Source organism: Panthera leo, chromosome A2 (assembly GCF_018350215.1).
Source record: "Panthera leo isolate Ple1 chromosome A2, P.leo_Ple1_pat1.1, whole genome shotgun sequence".
Taxonomy (NCBI): domain Eukaryota; kingdom Metazoa; phylum Chordata; class Mammalia; order Carnivora; family Felidae; genus Panthera; species Panthera leo.
The window spans coordinates 112,684,924-112,698,963 of record NC_056680.1 but is presented as its reverse complement, the minus strand read 5'-3'; the positions used below and the strand labels follow the sequence as shown (position 1 = coordinate 112,698,963).

The 14,040-nt window shown below is 35.2% G+C and overlaps 1 protein-coding gene across 1 annotated transcript in view; it reads right to left on the bottom strand.

Annotated features, from left to right (window-relative positions):
* Positions 1-266: 266 nt before the first annotated feature.
* Positions 267-14,040, bottom strand: part of SP4 (Sp4 transcription factor) — an 82,354-nt gene continuing 68,580 nt past the window's right edge. The window contains exon 6 of the mRNA XM_042919827.1: positions 267-3,423. Within this exon, the coding sequence (XP_042775761.1) occupies positions 3,176-3,423 (248 nt within the window). The 3' untranslated portion in view covers positions 267-3,175. The remainder of the gene's footprint in view (positions 3,424-14,040) is intronic.

The following is a 14,040-nucleotide window of genomic DNA, read 5'->3' as shown; positions in this document are numbered from 1 at the left end:
TTTTAATAGGTTACTTGCAATTGTTATTGCAGGCAACAACTTGTACATGATTTTATTTCCAAATCCACAAAAAACAAATTTTATACAAATCAGCACTGTAAAAATGTCAATTACAGCCCCAGAGGCTTTGCTGGCAGAATAATTGTCTAAATTCTAGGATATGGGAAACAGGTTTTTTTCTTGATTCATCTTTTTTTTTCATTTTCTTTTTTTTTTTTTTTTACAAAAAAAATTTACAAGTGAAATGTTACTACAAAACTTTTTATAAGGAATTTTTGCAAAACATTTACATTTTACCATCAACTATTTCTGTTTTAAAATCATTATGTAGATTTAATACCCTATGCTGCACATCAATTTATGTGGGATGACAACTTAGTGACATGCATAAAAAAACACCACAAGGCATTAAAATGAAGACTTAAATACAAATATTGTTGCAATAAAACAGTTATAAAATTGAAAAATAGGACCTAAACATCATGCTTATCTAAGTTTGACAAATTAACTTTTTCTCCTAGATTACACACTTTTATTACTGCTCTCATGAGAGTGTGATAAATAATGACTTAACATCAAGTTCTAATGTAATCAGCAACACATACACAAACCTAACCAAAGAAAGTATACTGTAAGAAAAAACTATTCTAACACTGGAGTTCTACCATGATAAATACATAGCTTTGCACTGATAATTACAATAAAGAAAAGTTTTATAACGGTGGCAAAGGGAATGAACAGTGAAATGCCATTAAATATGACTCTACTGCACATCTGTGCCCTATTACTTATAACAGCTATATCCCACTGAGTCAAATAAAGGACATTGAAATTTACGATTCTTATAAGACAGAAAAGTGGATTCAGAATGGTATGCAGAACAGACTGTCAAAATAGTTCTCATTTCAGTGGTGAAATGTGCACCTGCTAACACAAATTAATGTATTTTATATGCTATAAAGCTATCCAGATTCAGTTTGTTAAATTTATAATAGGCCTCATTGTTGATTAAAAAATAACTTCCATTTCTGATGAGCATACACAGGTATGCATTAAAACCGGTTCATGGAATAACGGTGCAGAGAGCTCATACTTGGTATTAACAACAACGAAAAGTGTCACTTTGAGGAAACATGATTCGAACATTAGGAAAGTTTCTTTGCATAAAAAAATTTATAGCACTGATTGTGTAGCATAATGATAGATAAAATATATATTTGATGTTTCAGCTCCTATATAATAAAATTAAAATTCACACGACCAAATGCTCCTCTGTACCAAACAAAACAACAAACTGATTCTGATGTTTTAAAGCCAGATACATCAGTTGTTAAGAGTACATTAAATAAAATATACAAAACAATTTACAAAATCCAACTAAAATTTAAAGACTTTGTTACAAGTCTACAAAAGCTTTAAGAAACTTGAAATTTATAACCACAGTGTAAAAATTTTTTTTTCCTTTAATCTCAAAGCTTTTTTATACAAACTGAAAGCACAAAAGGCCTCCAGCTTTACAGAGCGCTACAAAGGGCTGGCCCGAAGTGTGCACAGTGTAAACAGTGATCGCTACAGTATTTCTCCTTCATCGAAAAGACAAGAAACACCACGATTCTGGAAGAGAATTCGCAGGAGTAGTACTTTTCCTGAAATAATAGAGAAATGCACAAGAAAACACGTACCTTTATTCAAACGGTCCCCAAACTAATAATGTTAATAAACCAGGCAGTTAAAAGTTTTAGTTTTCAAATGGTCAATTCCAATTCCATTATGTTTCCAGGTAAATACATTTTTAAAGTGAGAAATATCTTACTAATACTTAAACTGTTGGTATAATCCAAATTTGTTTCATAGGAGACTTTTGGCCACCTTTCCTAGAAGATCCTTGCATAAACAATAAAATATAATTTTTTTCCTTAGTCATTTATTTGAAAGTTATTCTGATTTTTAAAAAATAACGTGCTTCATAGTATCACATCATTATATATCTGTTAGGCTGTCTCTTTAGGGAAAATTCAGTTATTGGCATAACATAAAGATATTTCTATGTTATAAATTCGTAACCAGCCTTCTAACACAGTACTAGAAATAAAATGGGGTTGGCGAAATTTTAGTAGAGAGGAAAACGGAAATTGTAACATAGTTAAAAGATAATTTTCTGCTGGCCTTACAAAAAAAAGTGTGATAATTCTTTCTTTGGCTACCAAGTCAAAGCATAAAGAATTCTGCACATTGTCAACATAACTCATATTTACAGAATATGAAACTACAGAATGATTTATACTCTAGGCAAATATTTCCAATATAAACATTTAAAATGAATTTTGTGGTTCAACCTAGGGTTAGGAATATCATCAATCCTAACTTCAAAACTTACATATGTTAGGTTGCCTCATTTTATTTTCCCGAAGCTATTATGAGTTTGTTTCAACCACCCTCCCCACCCCAGTATTTTCCTAAGGTTTCAATCTAAAATTTAACCTAAAGTTTAGCTCTAAGTTCCTCTTGTGTCTCCAAATGGAGAAAGTAATTGGACTTCACTGATTGTCTGCATACACACTACTATAATGTAGTGGTAATAAAGATCTGAGATGCATCTCAGATTACTTTTGTGGAACTTACCTAATTCAACTGTTGAAGAATTTCTAACATTTAGAAAAGACGGCCAAAACTATTTTCGGTTGATTTTCCAAAAAACAAGCTAAGGAAATAAAATATTATCCCTATCATCAGTTAACTGTTTTCTGTGCTATAGAAAAAAAATCTACATAAAATTATTACTGACTGAATTTATAACAAAGTACTTCCAAAGAAAACAAGTCCACTTAAGGTCCAGCCTGCAAACTACTGAGGTCTGTCTTTTTAAACATGTTAACACATGATGTTAAGAGAGGGGAAAATTCAGTTTAAAGATTATGTGATATATTTCCAAATGGCTACAACTTATAGTATGGAGGAAATACTTTTCTGTTACCAGTACATCAGTATGCTTTTTGTATTTCTAAAAATTCAACACTTCACATGTTGACCCCAAATCTTGGAATATATAAAGAAGCCAAGAATGAAAACATGATTGATTTCCTACTCTGTAATCCACTTGACCAGCCCATTTCCAGATTTTCAAAGGTGTGTAAACTTAAGTGCAGCACTAGAGGTCTCTGTTATAAATAACTTTTCAGAATTCTTCCATGTTGGTTGAAACATTGGGAGTTGCTGGGTTTGAATCTTGAGAAATGGCTGCAACTGTGACAATTCTTGGGGAGCCAAGCACCTCTGTAACAGATGAGTCCAGTTCTCCCGAGGTAACAATGGCAAGAGCTGTCCCACCACCTTTCTTATTCTGGTGCGTTTTGACATGTTTGGAGAGATGATCACTCCGCATAAACCTTTTAGAACATTCCGGGCATTCAAACCTCTTTTCACCTAAACAAAAAAACAGTGAATGAAGTCACACATACTTTATTTAAATGAAATAATAATGTTAAATAATTTCTCTTCTGGTCATACTATACTTTTGTTTAACTTTTGACCAGATGCAAAATACTTTCATTCTGTTTTATTTTAAAATGCTATCAAACAAGCAACGCAGAACAGGAAAAAGAGCATGTGACTAGGAATCAATGAGTTGAGTTAAAGTCTTGGTTCTGCTAAGAACTGGAAGTAAAAGCTGAAGCCAGTTAAAGAGCCACTCTGTGCCTCAGTTTCCCCATTTACGAAATGAGGATTTCTTTCTTTTTTTTTTTTTTTGAATGTTTATTTATTTTGGGGAGCAGAGAGAGAGGACAGAGGATCCAAAGCAGGATCCGGACAGACAGTGAATCTGATGCAGGGCTCAAAATCCAGAACCGTGAGATCATGACCTGAGCTGAAGTTGGGTGCTCAACTGACTGAGCCACCCAGACCAGTTGAAAGTAAGAGGATTTCTAACAGAATCTCAAAAATCTCTTCCAGGTGTAACAATATATAGTTCAAGGCTCATGTCTACTCTTTACTACCTACTGCCTCTGTTTTAATTATAATGCCTAGAGGCAGGGGCACCTGGATGGCTCAGCCGGTTGAGTGTCTGACTTTGGCTCAGGTCATGATCTCGCGGTTCCTGAGTTCAAGCCCCGCGTCGGGCTCTGTGCTGACAGCTCGGAGCCTGGAGCCTGCTTCGGATTCTGTGTCTCCCTCTCTCTGTCCCTCCCCCACTCATGATCTGTCCCTCTCTCTCAAAGATGAATAAACGTTAAAAAAAAAAAAATTAATAATGCCTGGAGGCAAAAAACTATCTTAGAACTACCTCAAATAAAATCAGTTAATAATTTAATAGTGCACTGAGTTTCTTCACAAGGCAAAAATGAGAGTAAGGTGAATACTGCGTTTCAAATTTAATAATTTGTACGTCTCACAGAATAAGGCTGTCAGGTTCTCGTATACAAAGTGACCCTGAAATATGCTCTCCTTAAGATGTAAGATAGCTCCACAGGAACTAACTACTTCTCTGTTTTTGAATAAAAACAAATTAAACGTTACCTTAAAAGAAAAAAGACATTTCACTTCTGTGCATAATGGATGGGGCACAAAAAAATGTGGTTAAGTGGTGTGTCGTCGTGTTCACAACAGATCAACTATTAGCTTCAGTCCTTTCCTCTAAGTTTGTTACTTAAGGGAAAGAAGTGTTTTCCAAGTCTGACACTAGGACTTGAATAATAAGGAAATTCAGTTTCGCTGACTTCTTTACTTGGCCTTGCTTTTGACTTACCAATAGAAAATCTATAGGTTCAAGTCCATCCATATCAGCTAATTCCCCCACATCTTTGTGTTTGCTTCTATTTTCTAAAAAAATTACATTAGCAATATCTCATTTAAACTTTCTCTTTCAGTCTTGAAAAATTAAATGAAAGGATAAGTACATGGTTTAGACAAAATTCTCAAAAACATTTATTTTTCCTGAATGCTGATACATAGAAAAGGCCAAAAAATGATTAAATGAGGGTGTTCGGTCGGTTAAGATCAATCTTGAACTCCTCTATTTCAAGTCTCCCATTTACTTCAAAAGAAAAATTCATAATTTACAAATTTTAAAGCTTCAAGATCTTATTTCACATTTTCATTTTATAAATCTGTGAGCTGAGGCTCAGAAATTAATTAATCTTCTTGGGAAATCAAAGAACCTATTAGTATCACAGCAGGATTCAAGGCACTGTATTTCTAGTTTGGGTTTTTAATGCTACACCATCAAAGTGCAATTACAGTCCTCCGTTCTTTTATAACAACAATGGCCAGGAATAATCACAAGAAATCAGGTGGTGATGGCTTGAAGACACAAGATCATTTAGTAAGCCCTGAATCAAATGGGTGATCAACCTGTACACAGTCTTTGTTAGCTGTGGTGATGTTTGTGAACTCATTTTTCAACAAATATTTGTTCAGTATCCACAATGTGCCAAGCAACAGTGATACAAAAATGAACAAGTGAGAGTCTCTGACATTTTAAGATCCCATTATCTTAAGATAGTCATTTGCAACCACATGGAGCTATCAGTAACAATTAAGAAATACAAGTCCTAGATACTCTAGTGGCAAACTGTAAGATACGTGAGATATCATGGTGACAGCATTTGTATGAGGACCTTTTTAGTCTGTCTACTTCTAACTGGTGTGGGTGTCAATTAATTTTAAGCAATGAAAGTTGGCTAGAATCTCAAAGTAAGTTACGCTACGCAATTAAACTAACGTTAGGGAAATGACATTTTATTGTGCTATCCTTTTCCACAAAGAAGTGTTTTCTGTGGTGTCAATTTCTAAATTTCTTATTGTTGGCCAAAATTATCATTCCTCTTTATTGCAAGGAAGTCAGAGTTCCTGTACTAATGTAATACAGTATCTTCCTTATATTTATAATTATGTTATTTTATAATTATTCTTAGGAGATTAATACTTTTATAGTTAGTACAAATAAAAACTGAAACTTGATACTAGATTACTTAGGACGGGCAGGAATGGCTCCCAAAGGTGTCCATGCCCTAATCCCTTGGAACTTGTGAATATGTTTTATTACACGGCAAGGGATGTAACGAAGATAACAGAGGTTAATACGGGAAGATTATTCTGATTTAACTGAGCGGGCCCAATCTAATCACATGAGCTGTTAAAAGCTAAGTTTTCTTCAGGTGGAGTCAGAGTTGCAGAAGGAAAAATCAGAGAGATTAGAAATGAAAGGGATTTGACCTGCTATTGGTGAAGGGTGCCACATGGAAAGTATGAGAAAGAATGTGGACAGCCTCCAGGAGCAAACAAGAGCCCACAGCTGAAAGCCAGCAAGGAAACAAGGACCTGTGTCCTTCAAGAGCAAAAACAATTTGGTTGACAGTGTCAGTGAGTTTGGAAGCAGATTTTCTCCTACAGCTGTCAGTAAGGAATAGCCCAGCTGACACCCGAGTTTGACTTTGTGAGGCACTAAGTGGAGGACCCAGACCAAGCCTACTCAGACTTCTGACTTAAAGAAATTGTGATACAATAAATGTGTGTTCTTTTGAGCTGTTAAATTTGAGACAGTTTGTTATGGCAGCAATAGAAAACTAAGAGTTACTTAAGTCAGAACCTCGAAAAAAATTAAAGCATAATAAGGAAATAAATGATGGCTGATCTATATGGTTCAAAATCTGTAAAGTATCTTCATTACAGGTACCCAAAGCATGTTAAGGACAAATTCCAAATTTCATTTCTTTTTTATTAAACTTTATTTATTTTGAGGGAAGGAGAGAGAGAGAACGAGTGGGGCAGAGGGAGAGGGAGACAGAGAATCCCAAGTAGGCTTCGCACCTTGTCAGTGTGAAGTCAGTGCAGAACTTTAACTCACGAACTGTGAGATCATGATCTGAACCAAAAATCAAGGGTCAGATGCTAAACCAACTAAGCCACCCAGGTGTCCCCCAAATTTTATTTCTACCACAAAATATCAAGAACATAACTCAAACAATTTTGGTTTAACTGAGTATAGATAAAAGAATTGCTTCTTTTACCTAGGTTATTAAGAGAAGGCCATGTTGTATTACATGATTGTTAAAATACGGTAGTCTTTTAAAAGGATTTAAGTAGAAGATTCATATTTAGAAACTACATTAGATTACTTCTTAGCATAATATTCTCAACAGTAATCTCTCTCAGAAAAAAACCTGATTGTCAAATGGAATCACAGATGTGAATGAATGCAATAAATCAGCTCTTTTAAGCTTTATTTATTTGAAGTACCATCAAGAGCCAATTATCTTGCTATCATAGTTCTGCCTTTCATCTGTTTTCAACATGTTACCCTCAAATCTAAGCTAATATAATGCATAAAACATACTTTGTGAATTAATGTTATTTCTAAATTTGTCATTTGATAATATATTTAGAAATTAAAATTAGTTTTTTAGGGGCGTCTGGGTGGCTCAGTCAGCTAAGCAACCAACTCCTGATTTTGGCTCAGGTTATAACCTCACAGTTCATGGGTTTGAGCCCTGTATTGGGCTCCACACTGACAATGTGGAGCCTGCTTGGGATTCTTTCTTTCCCTCTCTCTCTCTCACTCTCTCTGTCTGTCCCTCTGGAGCATGCTCACTCACTCTCTCTCAGACTAAACTTGAAAAAAAATAAATTAATTTTTTATATTTAGATTAAAATTAATTTCAGGAACCAAGTGACTGTATTAGTTTCCCTGGGCTTTTGTAAGAAAGCCCATACAAACTGGGTAGCTCCAAATGACAGGTATCTATTCTCTCAAGTTCTGGATGCCAGAAGTCGAAAATGAAGGTGTCAGTAGGGCAATGCTCCCACCAAAGGCTCTAGAGAAGAATTTTTTCTTGCCTTATCCCAGCTTTGGTGACTTCTGGGAATCCTTGGAATTCACTGGCTTGTAGCTGCATCTCTCTAATCTCTCCCTCTGTCTTCACGTGGGAAGTGTCTCTGTGTCGTCTTCCCTTCTTACAAAGACATTACTCAGTAATTGGATTTAGGGTCCACTAGGTCCTAAATCTTAGTCACTGTGTGTAGTATGACCTCATCTTTATTTAATCTGCAAAAAAACCTATTTCCAAATAAGGTCACATTCACCAGAGATTAGGACTTGAACATATCCCTCTGAGACACACAATTTAACACACGACAGGGACATTTTTAAACGTCTGGCATTTGTTATAACTAAGTAAAAAACATACCCCTTTGCTCATGAATAACTTTTATCAAATATCCATGTGTAGCATATACAGTTTGACCCTTGAAAAACAGAGGGGTTAGGAGCACCGACCCCCATACCGGCACAAGTGAAAATTTGTGTGTAACTTTTCACTGCCCCAAATTTAACTACTAATAGCCTATTGTTGATCAGATGCCTTACCAATAGCATAAATAATCAATTAACACATATTTTGTGTTAAAAATATTATATACCGTATTCTAACAATAAAGTAAACTAGAGGGACGCCTGGGTGGCTCAGTCAGTTAAGCATCTGATTTCAGCTCAGGTCATGATCTCACGGTTCATGAGTTCAAGCCCAGCATTGGGTTCTGTGCTGACAGCTCAGACCCTGGTGCCTGCTTCAGATTCTGTGTTTCCCTCTCTTTCTGCCTCTCCCCCACTCATGTTGTCTCTCTCTCTCTTAAAAATAAATAAACATTAAAAAATTTAAAAAGTAAACTAGAAGAAAGAAAACATTATGAAGAATATCATAAGGAAGAGAAAAAGATATTTATAGTACTTTACAGTATTTATATATATAAAAAAAAAATCCACATATAAGTGGACCTGAGCAGGTCAAAACTGTGCTGTTCAAGGGTCAACCATACACAATTTCTTAGTAACAATAACACCATTTATTTACAACCCACATTAAATAAACAATTTTTCAATTTTTTTCTAAGAAGCCTAGTTATTTAAACTGGGAGGCCTGTTGGCCCCTGTAACCCTCACCTCCAACACCTTTATAACCTATTGGTCCCTCCGGATACTCTTTTTTACCTACCCAGCCTAGAATATCTAAATGAATCTTTCATGAGTACCTTCATTTCTCCTCTGTCATTACCTGTAGATAAAAGTAAATTAAAAGGGGAAGGAAAAATAATTTCAGGTAAGTCATGTGGCTTACATCTTCCCAAATTAGAGAAACTAGGAGTAAAGGGAGGTTGAGTATGAAGGACAATGGAAATAAGACTCAAAAAGACTGAGATGATGATTACTATTATTAACATTTTATTGTTAAGTAATCTCTACACTCAACACAAGGCTTAAACTCACAACCTGAGACCAAGTCACACGCTTCACCGGTCGAGACAGCCAGGCGCTCCAAGTAGATTTAGATAATTATTAAAATAATGTGGAAGCTGGGGCATCTGGGTGCCTTAAGTCGGTTAAGCATCTGACTTCTACTCAGGTCACGATCTCACGGTTTGGTTTCTGAGTTTAAGACCTGCATCGGACTCTGATGTCAGCACAGAGCCTTCTTTGGATCCTCTGTCTCCCTCTCTGCTCCTCCCCTGCTCGCACGTGCTCACTCTCTCAAAAATAAGTAAACATTAAAAAAAAAAAAAAAAAGTGGAATCTGACCCCCCAAAATAGGCTTGCAAGGCTGTTCTGAGTGATGGGCTGAGACTTGAGACTTATAAGGACATCAATTTGCATTATGAGTAAGTTTTCATTTCTTCACTCAGCAATTATCTATTTGAATATAGGAATCATATGGTCAGTTTTATCACAAATGCTTTTTTAAAGCAATCTTATCTACTCTAATAGTTTTAACTGTGATCTATAAATGAACAATGACCTCAAGATCCAGATTTCTAAACCCAACTGGGAATTCAACATCTCTGAGATATGCCATTTACATCATTTAAAATATCACAAAATTCATCATTGTTTATTAAAGAAAAATGGCTGAATCTTGATAAGAATAGCAAATTTTATGGTATTTTAACTTCCCTAATTCCATCTTAAACTCCCCAGAAGGCCCACTAGCTACCAGAGGGAGAAGAGAGCTGGAACTCTTTCAAAACCTCATTTCCAAGGAATTGCCTTATGTGACCTGTCTAATCTGTCTAGTGGTTCTTTGGAGGGCTTCACTTGAAAACTATTGTACTGAACCTGACCTGGAGGCAGTCCAATGTGAAAAGTCTTTTCAGGGCCAGAAAGGAACAGGTGTTTGTCTAAACAATTGCAGGTTAAGAGTTTTAACTTCATGGATGCCCCAGGCAATGGATTAACACTTGGGACAAACAGAAAGACTGAACAAAAAGCTTAAAAGGAGGAGCTGGGAGATAAAATACCCATAGTGGCTTTGAAAAAAACCTCTGTCATTTCCTTGGAATCTAGATGGCCACATATATACTTTAAAGCGTGAGCCTGGGGGCACCTGGGTGGCTTAGGTTGAGGGTCTGACTCTTGATTTCGGCTCAAGTCATGGTCCTCAGGTTGTGGGATCGAGCCCTGTGGTGTCCTCTATATGGAGTGTGAAGCCTGCTTGAGATTCTCTCTTCTTCTGCCGCCCTCCCCAGCTTACACACTCTCTCTCTCTAAAATAAAAAATGAAATGAAATGAAAATGGAAATGAAAGCTGTGAGCCTGCTCAGGAAAAGCCTGAGAAGGCCCAAACTCTCATGTGTGCTTAACTTTTGAGGCTCTGCATAAGCAGAAAGGGAAGGCTAAAACAGAGTCGTCAACTGTCTGGGTGAGTATTGAAGGGCACTCCAACATACACACAAAGAGTGAGAGATTTATTGTTCCAAGATATATAAAGAGAGAATATATGCAGAAAGGATAACTGAAAACTTCCCACATCTAATGAAAAACATTAATGTACACATGTAAGAAACTCAAAAAGCTCCAAATAGGTTAAATGGAAAGAGATTACCAGTTAGACATATCACAAACTGCTTAAAGTCAAAAACAAAGAGAATCTACAAAGTAGCAAGAGAAGTGATGCATTACCTACAAAGGATTGTCAAATAATAGCAGCTGATTTTTTTTTTTTTATCAGAGCTCATAGAGGCCAGAAAGCACTGAGATGATACAAGGAAAGTCCTGTCAACCAAGAATTCTATATACAGCAAAACTATTTTTCAAAAATGAGAAATTCAGATATTCCCAGATTAATAAAAACTTGAAGAATTTATTGCTAGTAGATTGGTACACCTAGATTATTGTAATATGTGAACTGTAATCCCCAAAGCAGGCAATCACTAAGAAAATAATATATTAACATTATTATAAAGAAATGACATTAAAATAATACACAAGGTCTATTTAACACCAAATGCCAATAACAGAGGAATACAGGAACAAAAAAGAACCATACAGAAAACAAATACCAAAATGGTGGAAGCCCTCATCAGTAATTCCATCAAATGAATGTATTAATGCTCCAATTAAAAGGCAGAGGTTGCCAGAATAAATTAAAGAAAAACATGATCCAACTATTATGCTGTCTAAAAGAGGCTCACTTTAAACTCAAGCATGAATGGGCTAAAAGTAAAAGGATGGAAAAAAGATATAACATGCAAACGAGAGCTGAAATAGTTGTTTTAACAGACCAATATGATAAAAATAGTAACTACAAACAAGGACACTTTATGATAAAAGACTCATTCCCATCAAGAAGATATAGCAATCATACATATACATGCACATAACAATAGAGCCCTGAAGCATAAGAAACAAAACTGAGAGAAGTGAAGGGAGGTAGAAAATTCTACAATATACTTATTCTTCTCCTGTATTCTCCATTTCATTTGGTAGCAGTTATCACTGGTACCAATTATCTCTTTTCTCACATTTAATAATCACCATGTCCTGTCAATTTTACTACACAAACATTTCCTGGAATGGGTCCCTATATATTGTTACAACTTCTGTTTTACTTAGGATCTTAACAATTGTCTTTGATAATTGGTCTCAATATTACTCCCTGTGAATTTATTCTCCATACAAATACCAAATGGTCTAAAATAAAAAGATGACTACCTGATTAACTGCTGGAAACTTTCAGTGGTTTCCTATTTCCTATGGCTGTGGAAAAAAAAATTAAATAGTATATAACATCCTACAGTAACTGGACTCTGCCAACCTTTTTTGTTTAATCTATTGTCACAAATATTATGGTTCCCAAACACTGAACTGTTTATAGGTCTTGACATATGCTACTTTCTTTTTTTGTATGAATTGGATCCTAGATCAGGATAAAAATTTTTTAATTTTGCTTCACCTACTAGCCATGAACTTTGGGCAACTTCTCTATCCAATTCTTAGTTTCTTCATTTAAAACTAGGAATAACAGAGATACCTATTTTATGTTATTGCTCAAAGGATTAAATTAGAAAATGAATGCAAAAAAGCATTTAGAAAAATCCCTGCACACTGAAAGGACCCAGAAATTTTAGTCTCAATTTGTTTACTACTCCCATGGCTTATTCTTATTAATCGTGAATCTCTCAACTTGGCTCAAGGAACTAAGTTTGGGCCTTAGTAAAGAAATCAATCAACCTCCTAAGACTTCAGGTTAGTCCTTATTTATAAAATGACAGGGTTGCACATAATCATTTTTAGAAGTTCCTCTGGCTCAAATATTATCCTTGGAAGAGTTAAGAGAAGTGTATGATATTGAAGCATATGTATGAAGCATATGAAAATGGCTTTGGATTCTTAAAAAAAAAAAAATCTCCCTTTTTACAATTTAATTTCTCAAAGATAAGACTTTGTCTCACACTTTAAAAACTTTGTTTTAATTTATATACAGTAAAATTATTCTTGGTACATAGCTCTGTGAATTTTGACAAATGTATTAAATCATTTAGTCATCAACAAAGTAAACATATGGAAGAGTTGCTATCACTTTCAAAAATTCCTTCACAAAGCCTTTCTATAGTTAAATTCTCTTTTTCACCCTTACACCCTAGAAAACAATAATCTGTTCTCTGTCTCTATAGTTTTTACTTTTCCATAATGTCATATAAATGAAGTCATATAATAGGTAGGCTTTTGATGCTAGGATCATTCACTTAACATAATGCATCTGAATTTTACCCCTGTGGTTGTGTATATTAATAATGCATTCCTCTGTGTTGAAGAGTGGTACTCTCTTGTATAGATATGTGTTGGTTCACAAATTGGCCCTTTACACAAAGGGCAAGAAGAAACCAAAAGAGGCAGACCATTCCACATTGGTAGGTGCAAGTTTTAACTTACAAGAAAGGGAACTTACTTATGAGGCTTGTTTTGGATAGCCTTCAGATGAATAGATCTCTGTACCCACTTGCCAAATCTTAAAAGTTTACACAGAAGTCTTAACTGGGTTCAGTGACATACACTGTCCAGATGGTTTCAATACCGCTCTCTCTCAAGGCTACATCCTTAGAATAGCTCCCAATGTGGGAAGAGTGGGCACAATGTATATTACAAGGACACGGGAGGGAGGTGAGAAGCCTCTGATTACACAGGTTCAGCTTGCAGGTCAACCAGCAGTCAAGTCCTCTCAATTGCCTCTTCCAACAATATAACACAGTTTTTTATCCATTTACCAGTTGAATATTTGGATTATTTCCAATTTAAGGTGATTATAAATAAAATCTGCTACACATATATACATAGCTTTTTGTGTGAACATAGTTTTTATTTCTTTGGGGTGAATACTCAAGAGTAGATTGCTAGGTCATATTTGCTAAATATATGTTTAACTTTATAGGAAAATTCCAAAATGTTTCCAAAGATGCTGTACCATTTTGCATTTCCAATGGCTTGGCATTCTTGCCAATGGTTCTAATTGTCAGGATTTTGGTGTCCCTGTCTTTAATTTTAGCCATGTTAACAGAAGTGTGCTGGTATTTTGTTGCAATTTTAATTTGCATTCCTCAAATAACAGGTGATGTGGAATATTTTCATGTGCTTTTCACATGTATATCTTCTTTGGTGAAATGTCCAAATCCTTTGCCCATTTTTAAAAACTGGGTTTTTTGTTTACAAATTGTTGAGGTGTGAGAATTCCTTATATATTCTAGATGAAAGTACATGTCAGATATGGTTTTTTTTTT